The 17,872-nt window shown below is 48.5% G+C and overlaps 1 protein-coding gene across 6 annotated transcripts in view; it reads right to left on the bottom strand.

The window, feature by feature from the left end:
- The window catches only part of LOC121599649 (ecdysone-inducible protein E75), a 90,019-nt gene extending 77,104 nt beyond the window's left edge, over positions 1-12,915 (bottom strand). Inside the window, exons 1-2 of one of the 6 annotated variants that reach the window (XM_041927627.1) lie at positions 12,608-12,915; positions 5,767-7,955 (exon numbers count right to left, since the gene is read on the bottom strand). In XM_041927627.1, coding sequence (XP_041783561.1) covers positions 5,767-6,877 — 1,111 coding nt within the window. In that variant the 5' untranslated portion in view covers positions 6,878-7,955; positions 12,608-12,915. Of the gene's footprint in view, positions 1-5,766; positions 7,956-8,143; positions 8,352-11,582; positions 11,602-11,663; positions 12,070-12,607 lie in introns of those variants that run through there. The other 5 variants (XM_041927626.1, XM_041927630.1, XM_041927629.1 and 2 more) reach the window with 5 other exon arrangements.
- Positions 12,916-17,872: the final 4,957 nt, after the last annotated feature.

The following is a 17,872-nucleotide window of genomic DNA, read 5'->3' as shown; positions in this document are numbered from 1 at the left end:
CCCTACCACCGGTCATGAACCTTTTTAGCATGAAGTGGCAGCGGCGGCCGCGGTCGGGTTGCATAGCCGCAACGGCTTCGGTTTTCTCATGGCCTCTTCTCATCGCTCATCTCTCGCTCGGATCGCCCGCCATCCACGACAAGGGGGTTCGTTGACTCATGGACATCCCCTCGCTTTTGCCCCCCAAATCCCCCCTCCCTATTATTCGAGTCTTTGTGCCGCTGCCCTAGTAGAGATACGATCGCGACGATCGGCTACCACACAATCTACATGATCTACTCGCAGCAAAATAGAAGAAATGGCTATTAAAAGCTATTTTATAAACAGCAAAACGTTATTTTCTGAATTCAAGTCATGGTGTTAAATAAATGTTACTCAATATAGGAAACGTGGAGAAGAGAAATATTGAATGCAAAACGGAGTTCTGCAGCCACAAGTAACGCCACCAGGCCGGGCGTAGTTTCGCCCATCATTATTCTACGCGAGGGGTTGGCGATAATTTCTAAGAATAACCAACCCTGCCGTCTAGGTAGCAGTACGTTCTGGTCGCGTCGTCGTGCCTGCATGTTTGCACGCCGAAAGACATCTTAAGAATGCAACGCGCGATCTTCTTGCATGCAAAGCAGCTGCGGTTGTGGGGAAGGATAGGCGCATCATTTGCACATTACTTTTTGTTTGCAATGCAACTCCCTTCTCACGGTAGGAGCGGGGGTTTAGGGAGGGTTTTTTGTGGAAATTGTCTTTGCCAATTCATATTACATCTAGCGCGTAGCGGTGTAATGTCAAAGAATACTGATCTCAAGGCATCGTTTTATGTTTTGCAGCAGTGTCATTTGGGGAAGTTTTAGTTTCATTTTTAGCATACAACACAACCATATTTTATATTTGTTTTTCATGAATGCAACAACCTTAATTAGGAAAAAAGTAAGAAAGTTCCATCCCAAAAAATGCCTTAAAAATGCTCTCCTTTTAAATGAAAGCAAAACAAAACTGCTCCAATAAAGACAACGACCCTTTTTCATGAGGCGAGGGAGAAGAAAAACTGTGCCAATTAAGTGAACGCGATTTATTTTCCATACAATCGACCGGCGAAATGTGTATCACTTTCACTCGGCACCGAAATGGCAAATATTTATGACCCCCCCCCCCCTCCCACAACCCCTTCTCGGGGTAAGTTTTCCACCACTTTTCCCAGCGTCGTGCACGCTTTGCTGCACATTTTACCTTCATTTTCATCGTCGAGTGTCCTATTTATTTTGTGCCAGGCGAGGCCCGCGCCACAGTTTTAGGCTCGTGTGGCGTGGGTGATGTACCCCTCCCCCGGCCTTCTGCACCATCCCAAGCAGCTCAATGTTATCTTGGGTGGCGAACAGTGAAATTGGCCTTGGTTGGGGATCTCTTTCTCCCTCTCTCCCTCTCCCTGTGGCGATCGGTTTTACTTTCCAAATGTCATTGTTGTTGTCGTGGACAGCTTGTCCGTTTGCTCCGCGGAAGACGTCGACGAGGGCATCAAGGGGTCAACCATCTCTCGACTTCGTTGCCGGAGTTCAATGTCTCTGAATAGAGGGTGGTGTGTTTGGGAGGGTTTCCCTTTGCTGGAGTTTTAGTAAACGGCTGTTCCTCCTTTTTGCTTCCAACTGTTAGCCTTTACAGGGCATTTGTGAATGGATTTGCAGAGCATTTACAAGCTGATAAAGAAGCGATCCGCACGAAAAGAATTACCTTCCCCCTATCTGTACCGTCCTCGCCTCCTTTCTCTTTCGTATCTCTCTCTCTCTTTTGGCGTGCAACGCGACTGATCGAGCTGATCGAAAGGAGGTGAAAGCATCAAGTTCCTCCTCTCTCGCTCTCTCTCTCTCTCTCTTTCGTCCCCGTACATTCCGCATCGGGCGCGTTCGATTGAAAACGATCGAAAGCATAATAATGCCCCGATGCATGCACACACTGTTGCAACGCTCCTGCTGCTGCTGCACGAAGCGAACACAGAAGGGAGAATGCCGCCACCGCCACCGCCGCGAATCGCGATCGCAAATGAACTTTAACAAAAACTGCACACACGCACACACACTTTCACACACCTCCGAAGCCGATTTGCTACCCATGACCCACTGGCTTCCTCTCCCCCTTGTGTGCGTTTTTAACTCTCTTCGGTCACACAGTCAATCACCGGCCGCCATCGCGCCTTGTGCCGCCCGAGCGACTTCCTCAATCACAGGCGACGAAACGGCCGGCCAACGGACGGAACGACGGAGGCACAAAAATGCCACCAAACTGACCAAACTTCCCAAGGTGCGCCAAGCAATGGTGATGGTGCTGCTGCTGCAGGTCGCATGGCCGTTCAATTTCTCCTGTGGTTCATCGAACTTGAGCACACTGCTCCCTCCCTCATGCAGTTTTGGGGCTCTTCCACCACCATCGTGTACCAGGTGCGCACACACACACACACCTACCCACCCATTCAACCCACGTTTAATTTCTCCTTCACATGCTGCCACCTCCCATCTGCCCTCGCTCTCCCCAACGGGTTCGGTTTACTATCGAAAATATTTCATTCCTCTTTCATCACTCTGTTCTCCCTTTCTTTCGTCCTCTCTCTCTCTTTCTCGCTCTCTCTGTCTCTCTTTCTGTGCACTTCTAAACTTTTTTGTGTTTGATTTTACACATCTTTCTCTTTTGTTCGATATTTTTACACCAATACTGTATTATTATTGTGTTTTTTTTTCTTATGTTCTGTTTTTTTTACGTTCCATCTCATGAATTTATCATATGAAGAAAATGATAAAACAATTACGAGAAAGAAGAATTTAGCGGCCCGTATATCGTTTATTCAAGAAAAATTGAAAAAACCAATAAATTGCATAAAACAATTGATTCATAATGAAAAAGAATGCATTAAACTTATAAAAGGTATTCGGCGAGTGAGTTTAATCATATTTTGTTTAAGTACAACCATAGTAATACCAATACTAATGTGTTCATTTTATAAACATTACAAATCATAATTAAAAAAAAAACAAAAATGCATTGCAAACAGTTAAGTTAATGTTTCTATGTATTTATTCGCTAACCAAATGAATAAAAAAGTGAGCTTTTCAAAGAGCTTTTCCACGCCCCCCCCCCCCCCGCCAACACAAACACACACTCAACCGAGAGCGTGAATGAAGGAAAAGAAAATTGGCTTCAACGCTCTAGCCATCTCCACACCGCCCGCTTCGGAGCTTCGTTCACTTTTCCTCCGCGCTTTTCGCTTTCATCTTCCCATCATCTCCCACATTTCCCAAACTTCCAGCGCGAGCGCGACGGCGACCAGTGGTGCCATCTAGTAGGGACTGGCGGAAAAAGTTTTATCCACACTCACTCACACACTCGCTTTCTCTTTCGCTCGCTCTCTCTCTTGCTCTCATTTCGGGGCCCGTCCAACAGAGGGCGCTGACGCATGGGAGAAATTCCACATTCCATTCGACTGCACTTTCTCCCCCTTCGACATTCGCGTACAGTGCTTGCTGCGCGTGTAAAACCAGTTGCTGCAGCTGTGTTTTTGTTTGAATGTTGCTTTTTCTGAGTGTGTGTGGATGAATAACAACATCACTCAGGGGGAGTGCGAATTTCATTGACAAAAAAAGAACAAAAAATGAAAGCTCACCTAGAATCAACACACACACACACACACGTGCTTAGGTCTTTCTTCCCGCTAACCGGGGTAAGGCATTGCGGTTAAACAACGTCCGAAACAACGGGCATGATGCCTTCAATCCTCACGGCAAAGGTCACGGCTCAACGCACAACAAGGAGCGTGTGCAGCAGCGGTGTAAATGAAGAAAAAGTGGCTTCTGCGCTACCCTTTCCCTTACCATGCAACATGCCCAAAAAAATCTTCCCGGGCGCCTTGCGAGTTTTCAAACAACACACACTTCATCACACCGCAAAACGGCCTCGTGCTCGCCCGGATTGCCAAAATATTGTTGCCAAAAGCTCAGCGCGCTTCATGCGGATTGTTTGTGTAAACCTTTGTCCCCACAAACAACCAGCTAACGGTGATGGTATCGTTGTTGGAGCAATCCGCATGCCAGAAGGTTCAAGCAAGGTGAGAAGGAAAAAAAGCTCTTCTGCACCCTCTTCCACAATAATGCACTTTCGGGGGTACCATCTTGCCGCTGAACTGTTTGCTCTTTTGTACACAACAACTTTGAAAGAGAGTGCGGAGTGAAGTGCGTGTGTGAAGAGAAGCAGCAGTAGGCGATGACCATGGCCATCACTAAGGCACGCACGAAACACACACACACACAGGAGAGCCGGAGTTTAAATGTCGTCCGTCGACCACAGCTGCTTTTTTGCCCGCTCAACCCAACTATTCCAGCACCAAGGTCAACACACTGGCCACACCAGGGCCGTCCGAAAAGGGCATTCCGTAGCGCTGTTCAGCGGCCACACAAAGTCAAAGTGAAGGCCACATGGCACTCCCCCAAACCTCCGAAGTCCATAATCCTTGCCACTTCCCGGCAGGGGCAAAAGCGTGGCAGAGTGTCAGGGTGAGATAAGCGTGTGCGTTAGAAAGGAATAGCGTGAGCCCACCCAACACTACTCAACGATACCCCTCCCCCCCCCCCATTGACTCTCCACATCCTTCCTCAGGATTTTGCTAACACACACTCTCTCTCTCTCTCTCTCTTTAGCAATGGAAAAGCGCACGATTGGAACGAAAGGGATGCACGGACCTCCGTCAAGGGGTTACGGAAAATAGGGAAAAAGCATCGCAACGCCAAGGATCAATAGCCATGGTACCAAGAGCGTGTATATGCATGTATGTGTGTCTGTGTATATATCAGGGTGGCCCTGAGTGAAGGATAATTATACATATTCTAGGCACCGATGTCCGCTCTGCCATGCTTGATTGGCTTTCGGGCACACACTCTCACACCTTTCGTCGTCCTTGGAGGTTGGAAAAGTTAATTTCACCGAGCCGACCGCACCGAACCGGGCCTGGGCCGGGCTATGCCTCCTGACATCGTCGAGGTCGTGAATTAGAGTAAAGGCTTTAATAATTTTCAAATCAATTAAAAGCACAAATTGCTCACTTGAACGTTTAATTAGCCAAGTTGATGGTGGCGCTGAGTGCTGTTTGCAGGCTTTAATTTGAAGCCTGTGCCAACTAATCAGACTCTGCAGTCAATATCAAGTATTTAGATGGTTATTCTTCATCGTGTTATTGCATAGAATTGAATCCTGATCACTCCTAAAATGCCTCTAAGCCAAACATTACACAAAAATCATTCCTACTGACGTAAGTTCTTCATCAGTTATCGCTTGGCTCGGAGTGTGTCCTTGAGGTTTTGCAACGCCAAAATTGGAGATGATGCAAACGTTGCTGTTTTTGGCACCTCGTTGCTCGGTTAACTCGATCCATTATGAAATCTGCTTCCGCATCGTAGCAGCACTGTGACGACGTCACCGACTTCACCTTCACGGGTTATAGATTTCGCCATTTGTGCGCCGAAATCACGGAGACGGATGAAACGGATGGAGGCACTCATCATGAACCGTAGAGGTACACCATCGGTGTTTAACCTGCTCATTGACAGTTGATCTTTAACGAGTGCGCACGGTCATTGTCCAAGAAGTCAAGAACCTGATGAGTCAAAGTTCACACAAAAAAGTGACATACAGGTAGATGGTGGATGACGTCACAACTTTTGGGGAAGTCTTCCTGATATCCTTTTATATCCCAAGGTCTGAAAGACTACATCTAGGTCCTACATCTCCACTTACCCAAATCCGGCATGGAACTAGACGGCTCCTCGTGTCCTCCCCCACTACCACCACCGCCTCCCTTGGACATCTTCAGTGGTGGCGGCGGAGGTGGAGGCTGCATTGAGGTCACGTGCCCGTGTTGCTGCTGCTGCTGCTTGCTGCTTGAAACCGTCGTCGTTGTGGTAGAGGTAGCCTGCGTTGGCGGCTTGTAGATGGAAGCACGCTCGTTCGACACGAGGATCGTGGTCGTAGTCGTAATGCTGCTGGACGTGTGGGGATGCTGCACCGCCGCCCCGCCACATCCACTGCCAGCAGGAGAAAGGCGTCCCTGGTGGGAAAGTGGCGAGGAGCGGCCACCGTTCGCAACGATAATGCTACTGTGTTGGTGTTGCTGCTGCTGCTGCTGCTGTGGCTGTGGGACATGATACTGTCCATGTGGTGCATCCTCCGGTTCTTCCTCTACCATCGCCTCTTCGTGGCGCTGTTGCTGCTGAGGTTGATAGAACCGGCCGTCTCTTATCACGTGCACACCCTGTCCACCGGTGACGACCACACCGGGTTGCTGCTGGTGCTGCTGCTGCTGGTCCTCCTCCTCCCCCTCGTCGCCCGGATGCGCCCGGGACACGATCTGTATCCTGGCCAGCATTCGGTCCGGTTCGTCGGACGTGCGGCGCAGTGTTAGGGGAGGCGGCGACGGCTGCCGGGATGACGCCGACGGGGACAGTGGGCCTCCCCGCAGTCCGAGGGCGAGTTTGAGCGTTTTCTTCGGTGGCAGATGCGAGATGGGAAGGTGCTGGAGTGTGGCGGAGGACGAGGACGACGGTGATGACGCTGTTGGCCTTGAACCGTCCCCAGGTCGGGCGCCGTACACGATGCACTGGTTTTCGCCCAGCACGAACGTTCGTACCTCTGGCGCAGTGCCGGCGGCCTTCTTATCGTCCGGCGCCTCCTGCTGCCCGGACCGGCAGCCCTCGTTCCCCTCCTCGCGGGACCTTCGCTCCGCCAGCTCTCCCCGTTCTCCGTGCGCGAGTCCACGTGAGTCTTCCGTCTTTATCAGGATTTTACGTTCCACTGCACTCCCTGCTGCTCCCCCACTCGGACCACCGACGACACTACGAATACACTGCATTGCACAGGATTGGCGGGGTGGTGGGGGGGGGAAGGGGATGAAAGAAGAGGGGTCGAATTTGGAGCCAACCGTTTGTTTTCCACGAAATGTTACACACTTGCTTTGAAATGTCACCAACACACCACCGTCGCAGGACAACTTATTCACGTGGCCACTCGTGGTCACTTCAATCGTTTCCGAACTTTGCTTCACTTGTTGCCTTGCTTGCTCTTCACCGTGGGACGCTCTCTTCTTTGCTCACAAACGTTTGCTTTCACCGTTTGCTTGTACTTTACAGACGTTGACGTGTCATTTGCACATCTTGCCATTTCTTAAACACTCTTTTCGGAAGCAATTAGCACACTTCTTCCTCGCTGTAACACACTATTGCTTCCATACAGCCCAAAACACACAGATACATGTAGTACTGGAACAAGGCAACTCTTGCTATATGTGACACTCACTCTCACACACATATACACTTACAGCAGCCTGTACTAAACTCTATTCACAATCACATGCCAGCTGTAGTAACCTGAGTATCAACATTGCCAACCGTTGATTACGCACACAGACACACTTATACCTTTCGTCGCCTTTTCCTCCTTTTTGTGTCACAATCCCTTTCAAAGAGAATAGTTTTAGCTGCCTTTGAGGAAGTATTGCTTTCCAATCAACAAATTTCCCTTAACGACAGTATATCACACACACACACACACACACACACACACACACAAAAACAGTCACTTGTATCCTGCAAAACGCTTCCTGACGTTACACGTCCGGATGATGCAAATGATGCTGCTGATGATGACAGTTGATGACGGAAGAAGGGGTTGGAAAAACTCAAGGTCTACTTGTTCACGCACTAACAACGCACTCACACAAACGCACGCCGAGGGACGATGACAGTATTGAAACCAGGTCCACGCACACACACACACACACGAAACACGCTCTAGTAGGCGGCAATGTACGGTGTCACTGTGTCAGGTGTTGTTGGTGTATTGGTTTGTCGTGTTGTTGTTGTTGTTGTTGCTGTTGCTTTCATTGTTCCTCCGGCCTGCCAGGGAACGGTATTGACGTTTGAAGAACATTTCTGTACGGAAGACGGGAAGAAAGAGAGCGAAAAAATTAAGCTTTTGTTTCACTTTCACTTTTTCACCCACGCGTTAGAGCTGGAAAACTCGGTGTGAAAAAGGGAAAAAGGTCAAACCCGCGAAAAGAAAATCCTTCCCAGACCCGACAGTGAGTGGCTTTTCGTGTTACTCGTCTTCATTCCGGTACCTTAGGCTAAATTCCGTGCAAAAATGTGTGCAACTTTTCGTACGTTGCTCATGAAAATGGTACAGTAATGTTGTCCTTCTTCGATCCCGTCACACACACACACCACGTGGTAGCCCTTCTCCGTTGTGCCTACTTGCAGCACATTTTTACAATACCAATTCTGTACCGCGGTGTGCCCGACCGGTCGCAGAGAATCAACTAAAAAGCGCTAACACACCAACCAGCAGCAGTGGGGCCAGGCGGCGGAACCGTTTTTCTTGCGTCAACAACAAATGCGACGCACACGCGCACATACACAAACCAGCGGGTGGTAGTGTGATTAGAATGGGCCAGGGAGGCCGCAGGGACGAGGGGCCGACCGTCGGCAATATCTCGCGGCCGAGTTCGCCTGTCAAACGCGGCCGAGTTCAAGGTCAACATTTTTCGGCAATTCAAACAAACTGCTGCTGCCGCTGCTGGCTGATGAGAGGAGCGCGCGCGGGCTCAACACACTCACAGCGAGCGAGCGAGCGCTCAAGCTCAGCGCGAGTTACGCAAACCGCTCGAGTGGGCACTCAGCAGCCGAGCCGGGCTCTTCCGCATTTCGCTTTGCATTGCATCAGCGCGACAGAGAGGCAGCGCTGCGCGAAAACGAGAGCAGGACCGTGGCCGTGAAATTGAAACTTTGTGGATCGGTTGAAACGGGTTGGCGGGAGACGGTGACACGAGCGTGCCGGTCTCTCTTTCTGCCTCGTTTTGCGTCGGATTGTGCAGCTGCGCTGCTCTCATTCTCTGTCACAGAGGGAGCTCTCATGAGAGAGAGAGAGAGAGAGAGAGAGCGAGCGAATTGTTCCCTCTCGCCAATGCTAATGTGTCAGATCGACGGCGATTTATTTGGCCTACTGCCTTTTGCGAAGGGAAAAAAGTGATCTATTCCTCACGCTGTATGCGTCAATTAGAACGATTCACAGCGGAGCAGGTTTTTGAGCATCAGAACACACAAACAGACGCAATAGAAGCGCATGCAAATTTCCTGTTACACCCGTTACACGGACCGGCGAGCGAGAGGAGGGTTTTGACGCGCGTGACGCATGCAAGCTCCAAGGCCAAACGTCGGAACGGCCCGCGCATGGGGCAAACAGTTGCGCGAAACCGCCAACTATTCCTGCGTGTCTGTGTTGAGTACCTCTAGACCCCCCCCCCCCCTTACCCGTTGAGGGGAGTGTTTGTTGTTTTATTTCAAAGTGTATGTGTGTAGGGGGCGGCTTTGCTGGCGTGTTGGTGCTTCACCCTATTGCGAACGTGTATTCAACCCGGAACAGACACGAACACACTCTCTCGCGCTCCGGCGGGTAACCCAATGGCCTAGTGGGATTGTAGTAGTCACCGCGCGTCACAATGAGCATGCGGTGAGTGATTTCGTACTACCAACGAGCGCGAGGGGCAACAGATCTACTAAGGGAGCACATCGCACGGCGGGTGACGCGATATTTCATGCCCAGAGGATTTTGGTGATTACTTGCACCTAATTAAATAACATTTTTGGAGACTGCGGAGCGACTAATTTGTTGCACAATTTAATCCCATCACTATACTGTCTACGACCTAGAAGACAACGAACGGTTTCGTTTCCGATTCCGTTCGTAGGGCACAGCAAGCAATAAGCTCGGAAGGCGCGAACCTTGTGCAAATATATCGTAAAAAAAGAAACCCTCACATAGCAAACACACCCTTCACACGGGGCCCGGGAAGCAAACACACTCCAGTCCCGGGAAGAACGGGCTGATACGTTTGTCCACCCCGTACTAGTTGCCGTGCACGCGGAATGGCGTCCGGATGTGGCCTTGGAGCTGAGCGCGTCACGCGCCAAAGCGGCTGTCAAATCCATATGCGGGCCCCTCCTGGGCGCGAATGCGCTCTTTCGTTTCCAGCACGTTCGTACGGGTAGAGTGGAAATGGGTGATCCCTAGTCCAGCTTAACGGTATACTAATTGGGATGATGAAATGTGCATTGCGATTCCCGAAAATTGGATGATGTACTGATCATTTGGAGTTCTTCGAATAACTAGAAACTTGAATTCAAATGGAAATTGGAACAGACTGTATCAACTGATCTAGTCTAATCCTAGCATCCTTGAAGCAAGAGCAGTACCTCTTGATTTCCCAATTCCCAAACATTTTGACTGCGTGACTCACAAAAATAAGAATTATCTCATCTAAAATTGTGACCATTCCCAATACATACCAGCTTCTGTCATTGGAATAGTTAGGAGCTAATAGACGACTCCAGTGTAACTGTCTTTACAGACGTTACAGAGGATAGTTCTTGCTTTCAAGATGTGCAGTGAACTCTCTATAGTTATAGTACAATTTTGCCCATAAACAATGGAATTCACTATCCCACTTATTTGTGTTTGCCATGGTGTATGCAATGATGTTCATAATCAGGTAAATTTGCAAAGATTTCCAAGTGCTTCTTCCCTGGCAATAAGTTCTAAAAGCAACAGAGTTTCAACTTTTACTAAATCTTGCATACTTGAAGCCAAACAGTATGTCTAATCTCTTCACTTTCACTATCTCTATCTGGTTAAAACGTGACACTCTGAATTATTTCGAGTTGAGGAAACATTGGAGATTACTGGAACTTCATAATTGATGTCTCAAAGTGTGTCATTAGAGAGAGAGCTAGGCTAGATACTAGACAGTATGGATTTTTCGAAAGTTCCCGTAGCTGGTGCCCTCTCCTGAAGCATCTCACCGGGACGAAGAGCTTGCAATTCTTGGATATATGACATTTATTCTTGTCCATGGAAGTGTATGACTGTGTCCTCGGGATAGAATTTCATAAGTTCAAGATCATCACTCCAAAAGTTCTGATCACTTCATCGATCGAACTGTCTCATCGATCAAACTATTGCTTCAAGCTGACACACTACCGTCCATGCACACATACACACACACACCAGTTGGTCGATAGAAAGCCGCGATTGAAATTCAATTCAAAACGTTCTTCCCCATTTTCTTCCGATCCCCGAAATAGAAGCAGCAGCAGCGGGAGAGCGAAAAACACTAGCTCACGAGTTACCAGGCGCACACACACCCATACTACAGAAGCACCACACATACACACGCTCACTCGTACCCTACACGATCCGGGAGTGCGCGCGGGAGAACGAATTCTATAAAAAGACACGGGAAACGATTTTCATGGTCAACATTTCACCTTGAATACACGTTTATTACTTTGGCACCGACCGGTGGTGGCGCGTTGATTATAAAATGTATTTGACATTGTTGAACCCTCACTCTACTGCTCCCTTCCCCTCCGTCGCTCCGTTGATATTCTGGAGTGTCAAACCGCACTTCTCATTCCCGCCATGCCGCATCCACTCATGTGTGTTCGGTCACGTTGATAATGGTGTTATCACATGGGCGGGAGGTTTTATTCAATACATTTCACCTCCATCTCTGTGTGTGCTCTCAGTACAGATAGAAGTTCACAGGTGAAGCTGTACACTACGGGGCTTTTATGCAAACATACACATGAAAGAAACAAATCCAATAGAAACGGATCATCACTGCCAACCAATCGACGGAACAGGCTGCACAGAACAGAACGCGGCTGCTGTTGCCGCTGCTGCTGCTCCTGCTTCCCAGTGTTTGTGTGCCATTCTTCCGTTTTGCGGCTTTGTTTTCCTTTCCTGCGCCCATGGTTCTCGTGTGTGTGCCATCCCTGTCACTCGCACGCTCACGGCGGATGCCTCTTCTCTGCTTCTTCGGTTCAGTTCTTGTTTGCACGCGGCGGCACCGGGTCAAGGCCCTGCCGGAGCAAACTCAAGGCCAAGGCACACACAAACACACATACACACTGACACACACGACAAACGCGCCACCGACCTTTGGGGAGGCAACGGCACACACTGAGACACATAAACACACACACACAAACACGATGTGACAGCACCACACACAGCAATGGATGACGGAGAGAAGGAGAAAATAATAATAATGTGTGCCCTTTTGCCCGCGCTACTAAGGGTGTGTGCGGCCTCTTGAGGTTGTCTGTTGTTCCTCCGCTGGTGGTTATCCCGAGTTGGGTCCACATTTACATACACATACGCTAGCCATTTCTACTTTTCATTCCCCTGCCCAATCAAATGGCTGCCAAAACGTGTTGTTGTAATGAATGGTTCTCGAAGTGTCACACGATTGCACCAGAAACACATAGAACACAAGGTCCTCGACAGGGAGCAGCTGTTTGTATGGGTGCCGCATTTGATTATTCGATTAGATAGAGGAAAACGTTCGATCGGTATCGAAGCAACCGTCGTCGCTACGGGAACCACTGAAGAACCACTGAGCCACGTTTGGTTGTTTGACATTTGAACTGTCACAATGGCGGTGCAAACACCACGCGATAAGTAAATATTCCGTGCTCGTTCTGGAGGTGAACTTTAGCTCCACACAATTCCTCGCTTTTCGTACCTTTCCGGAAGCGGCTTCAAACACAGCGGTAAGTGTCAGTTTTAATCTGGCAATTCTGGAGATATTGATCAGTAAAATCCCCTAAACTCTAATAATAATCCACTTCCAGGACTAACAAATCCACGGGATCAAACTAACAAATGAACAAAATTATAAATAAAAAAAACACTCTCGGACCCCGGGAGAACAAACACTGGCGCTGCGACTCATACGACGTAAAACTCCGACAGAACTCCGGCCGAGTCCGCAACGTCAACCGTGTGTCCAAGCCATTCGAAAGATTTCCCTTAACTGATTTCGCTTTCATTCGGCTCGAATGCGTGATGGTACCAAACGAAATGGGAAACCGGCACCGGCGTGTGTGTGTGTGTGCTTCTCGGTTCTCGGCCGTCCGCGCGTCACCGTGCGCCACCCGCCCGGTTCTCTCAGTCCCCAAAAACCCACCACCACCCACTAGCCTGCCCCGCATGAGCACGTTTAAGGGCTTGGTTCCATTTCTATCTCACTCGCTCTCTTCATTCTCCCTTATTCTCTCTCTCTCTTTGTGGCCTCTCTCTCTCTCTTTCTCTGGTTTATGCGGGTTCCTCGCTAGAACCTCCGTACGCTCGTTCCAGAGAGCGAAAGGGGGCGCCCCGTTCTTTTTCCCTGTGGGTTCTGTTGCGAGGGGAAGCGCAAGGGGGCAGATGCATCTCGCTCTGCTGCACATGCGGCGCATGTCGGTGGGTTGATGTTGTTTTACACACTCACACACACACGCTCATGCAGTCTTGTTCATTCCTCCGTTTCCTCGTACGATGGGTCGTTCTAGTGTTCCGTCTGGATGCGCTGCAGTTCCCCATGTTCCTCCCTTTTGGAAGCGCACCGAACACACACCCTCACACTTGCGCTCTTTCCGAGTAACAGTGAGGGACGGTTTTTGGTTAGATGGAAGTAGAATTGAAACTATTTTTAAGAAAGGTTCTTAAATATCTTGTACTGTACTGTACTGTACTGTACTGTTAAAAAAAATCAAGATTATGAATACCTGGAACGAGACCTCGAGGCATCTTCAGTTCAAGAAGAGTTAGACTAAGTCCAAGTGACTGAAAAGCTAGAGTAGTAGTGCTAGTTTGAATATCCGTATATGATCTGAAGGTCATTGATAACTTAGTTCCTTAGTAGTTAGATAACTGTAGCATTTTATAATAGAATTTAAATCCAGACCGCTAGTTAAGATGTCCTATTCCCGCTTCCTGCACGACAAACTCCAAAATAATGATACCGTAATGATATATTTGGGCAGTCACTGTTTTTCCTGTCAAAAATAGTCCTTTCTCTCTCTTTCTCTCTTTATCCGGCTCATCATCAACACACTCAAAGCGTTGCTCTCCATTACCCGAGTGCCTTACTCACGCTCAATTTTCCGGCCGGTTCGGTGACTCCCGGCCCGGTTGTGTGTGTCCTGCCTGTGGCGCGTACCCCTTACCTATTCACCTACTTCTTCCCACTACCTATGCTCAGGCGTTTTCCCACGACGCACCTGTTACCGCGTCCACCGAACTGCTTCCGACTTCGTGTTGCACTTGCGGGGAGAGAGAAAGAGAGAGCGAGAAAAACAGAGAGAGAAGACGACGAACCCTTACCACCACACCAGGACCCTTTGCAGGATTGCACTTAGTAGGCGAATTTTGCTCCTCGGGCTGCACCTCGATGTGTATCTGTGTATCTATGTTGACGTTCAACCGCGTGTGTATGTGTGTGTTTATAAACGAAATTGTAAGGATATTGGGTACGAGCTTCCTTGTGTTCGCCAATTTCCCATCCGCAGTGTCGGTCAAACATTTTCCCCCGAGAGTGCTTTTCTTCCCTACACGAGACACGAGTGCACACCATCCCACCCTGGAATGCATTTGCACACCAATACACGCACACAACAATCGCTATCGGAGAATCGCGAATAATCGGGACTCTCACTCCCTGGTTGTGTCTCTTTCTACACCGGTTCTTCGTTCGTGCGGGTACAGAGGAAACCCGCCGAAAGGATAGGGGCCAACGAACGTCGATGACGACGACAGCGACCACGACGACGACGACATCAACCTTTTTTCCCCTGTGTCTGCCTACCCCACCATCCAGCAGTTGAGCAATTATCCTTGCGGCAGACGAGTCCTGGAATGGGAGTTCTCCTTGTTCTCTCTTCCTCCCAACGTACACCCGAAACTAGCAACTTGCTTCCTTGTTCCAGACATTGGAGTAAGGAATTCATTTTTTGGTGGTGCGTTGGTTGTTTTTTTGTCTTCTTTTTTTCTCCTTTTTTGTATGCTTCCTACTGCGACTCCCCACGGTCGGGGCGGCTTGTTTGCTTGCTATTATATGACGCTACACACAATTATGCTTCCACCGGTGGACACGACAGCCTATAGAACTACAACAGTAAGGATCCTCAAGAGCCACTCCAAAGGCGAATTCAAAAGAAGGAAGAATTATACACCAGACGGATAGCATGAAGAGAGAAAAAAGTACTCGCACACCCATACGTAGCATATTGTTGTAGGGCTACACAGCTTTGCTTCCAACTTTTGGGAAGGGTTTGGTGTGTAAATTTGTCCTATCCCGTGTGTTTTGCTTCCCTCAACATTGGGGGGGACGGTTCTTTACGGTTCTTCTTTGCAATTGACATGGTGCAAAGTGTTGTGTTTCTAATTTTATACACATTTTTTTCGATTTTGGTCCTTCGAACCGGATGGAATTGGATTACAATGTATTGTTTCCTTTCCTTTTTGAATTGTTTTTTTTGTTTTACATCAACTTTGCTACTAGAATGACCTTTCCTAACAGCAGTTGATTACAGGTCGTCGCGTCTTGTTCGGGCTATCGAAATCACGTTTATCGATCCATACATTAGGCCAATGTCCACCGGGTACAGGGAACGAAACAAACAAACAAAAAAACGAAGCGACCCGGGCTACGAATGTTCACCTCCGCCTTAACTTTAGGTGAACCTAGCGAGTCGAAGGTTGAACCCAACAAAGCGTGTCAACGAGGAACTACTCCCTGCGCGTGAGTCTTTTCACATCAAATTCAAACTAAGTAGAATAGTTTTAAAAGATAACATAGAAGAGAAAAAAAAAACAACCGGAAATGAAACTTCTTTGCCGATGCACACCTCATTACTGTATCACTTCAGCGTCGCTTACTCGGACAAGTGCAAGGTCAGCAATGTGCGTCATCCTGCCCAGCGGGATAGACGCAAAGATCTTCATCACATTCTCCATGCTCTAGGCACTCCACGTTGATGGGTTCAATCAGTGGGAAGAAAGCTGACAATCGGCGTCTCTCTACGCGATCACGTAACCTTGTTAGGTGGAAGTGTTTATCTTTGCCTGGACGCTCACGCCTCTCGATCAACATCTTGCCTATTTGCAATAAAAAAAAAACTCCCCCGTCTCTCTTCTCGCCCTCTTTCCCAGCTCAATCGAGGCTAGTTTATCAAACTCGTTTGACAAAGTTTTTTTCTCTTTCTTTCGTTTGCTTAGGTGCATTCGTTGTGTGCGGTGGCAGAGAGTTGCATTAGAAAATGCGCCATAGTAAGCGTAATCTCGGGTCCAGCGATCAACGAATGGAGAATTGAGCGTGTTTCTTTGTCGTAGGTTTCGTTTAAGTGACATTTAAACGGTATGACCGAGTGACCAGACACAGTGTTAGGGTAGAGTTGGAGGAGAATGGAAAAGGATACAAAACGCAGGTACATAACTATGAAGCTTAATTAGTATTGTGCATGACCTTTTCTTATGGTGTTGATTAAGAGATTAGGTTAGAAGTTGTGTTTTTACGACTGTTATTAAATATTGATGTCTTGGTATATTATGCAGAGCTTATCCAAAATAGTCTCAGAAAGACTTCAATGTTAATAATTTTTCAAGCTTTTGATTGACTAAAATTGCAAATATTTGATGAAAGAAACCATGATAAGTCCTATCTCACAATATCTCATAATTATTGCATTATAAATTAAAGGTTATTCAGACATTATTCAAGTACAACCTATACCTATAAAGCACCCACTCAACTCCAACTGATGAAGATATCAACTCCGACAAGCGTCAGAATCATTGGCGCGATCTTGTCTAACGTCCAACGCTGGACGCAAAACCATGGACTACGACATGTTTTTGTTTCTATTCCTTCACCTTTCTTCCCTCTCTCTCTTTCTCACTAACACACTCACTTTAACACAACCACTTGCTCGATGCACATTGCACGCATTGCAACACCTCCGGTTCGGTACACGTTTTACCGTTATGTCGCGTGGAAAACCTTGACGCGCCAAACCGATCGCCGTCGCTATATTTATCAACTCACCTCGCGTTGATTCGCGGCGATCGGAAAGCACGCGCTTTCCGGCACAAAACAACCAACCACCACTAATCGGTTTCCACTCACTCAACTCAACACCCGAGAGCGAGAGAGAGAGAGAGAGAACGAGCGAGACGCAGCAGGGCAAAGCCGATAGCGCCAGCCGAGCGATTGTTTGTTGCGTTAGAATTAGAACGCGCAGCAGTAGGTTGGTAGAATGAATTAAAAAAAGGGAAAGTTCCCCCGCGATCTCCTCGCTCGAAGGCACCTGATGCTGGTGGTGATGTGTGGTAGCCACATGTGTGTGTGTGTGTGTGTGTGTGTGTGTGGTTGCGTTGCATTGCGCGATCGCGCTGCAACCAGAAGGCGAAAGATCTTGCAAACAACGGCACGCAAAAGCAAACGGCTGCACTGTTGCACGGTGCGATGGTTGAAGGTCGCCTGGCCCTCGCGCAGGTCCTAAGTTGCCTAAGCCCATATTCGTGAATGAGCCGTAAATCTTGTGCCCTCGAGCGAGTGTGTGTCTAACGGGGATTCGCATTAGCGACTGTGGGGAGAGTGTCGGCAGAGGAAGATCTTGGGACTGGTTGGGTTGCCGTCTGGCGAGAATTTCGGGTCTGGCGGATGACGACGGAGTTTCGTGCTAGAGTCTACTGTCTGCCATTTCAGTGGTTTTCAAGGTCTCGTGGATGAAGTGGATGAAAGGGATGATCGGGATTTTCGGGAATTCGTCGAACGAATAAATGAGGTTACCGTTAAACGGTTGATCGTGCTCAAGAACCTCAAGAAAAAGCGAGATCTTGGAACAACTTCAAACGCTAGCTTTTCGTAGAATTTGAAGTGAGCCAAAACACTTTCAACAGCCACCTCTAGGGGAATCGTACCCGCGTTCATTCACCGCATTTGGCTGCCATTTTCTTGCGCGGTTCC

Source organism: Anopheles merus, chromosome 3L (assembly GCF_017562075.2).
Source record: "Anopheles merus strain MAF chromosome 3L, AmerM5.1, whole genome shotgun sequence".
NCBI classification, from domain to species: Eukaryota; Metazoa; Arthropoda; class Insecta; order Diptera; family Culicidae; genus Anopheles; species Anopheles merus.
This window is presented reverse-complemented; position numbering and strand designations above follow the sequence as displayed.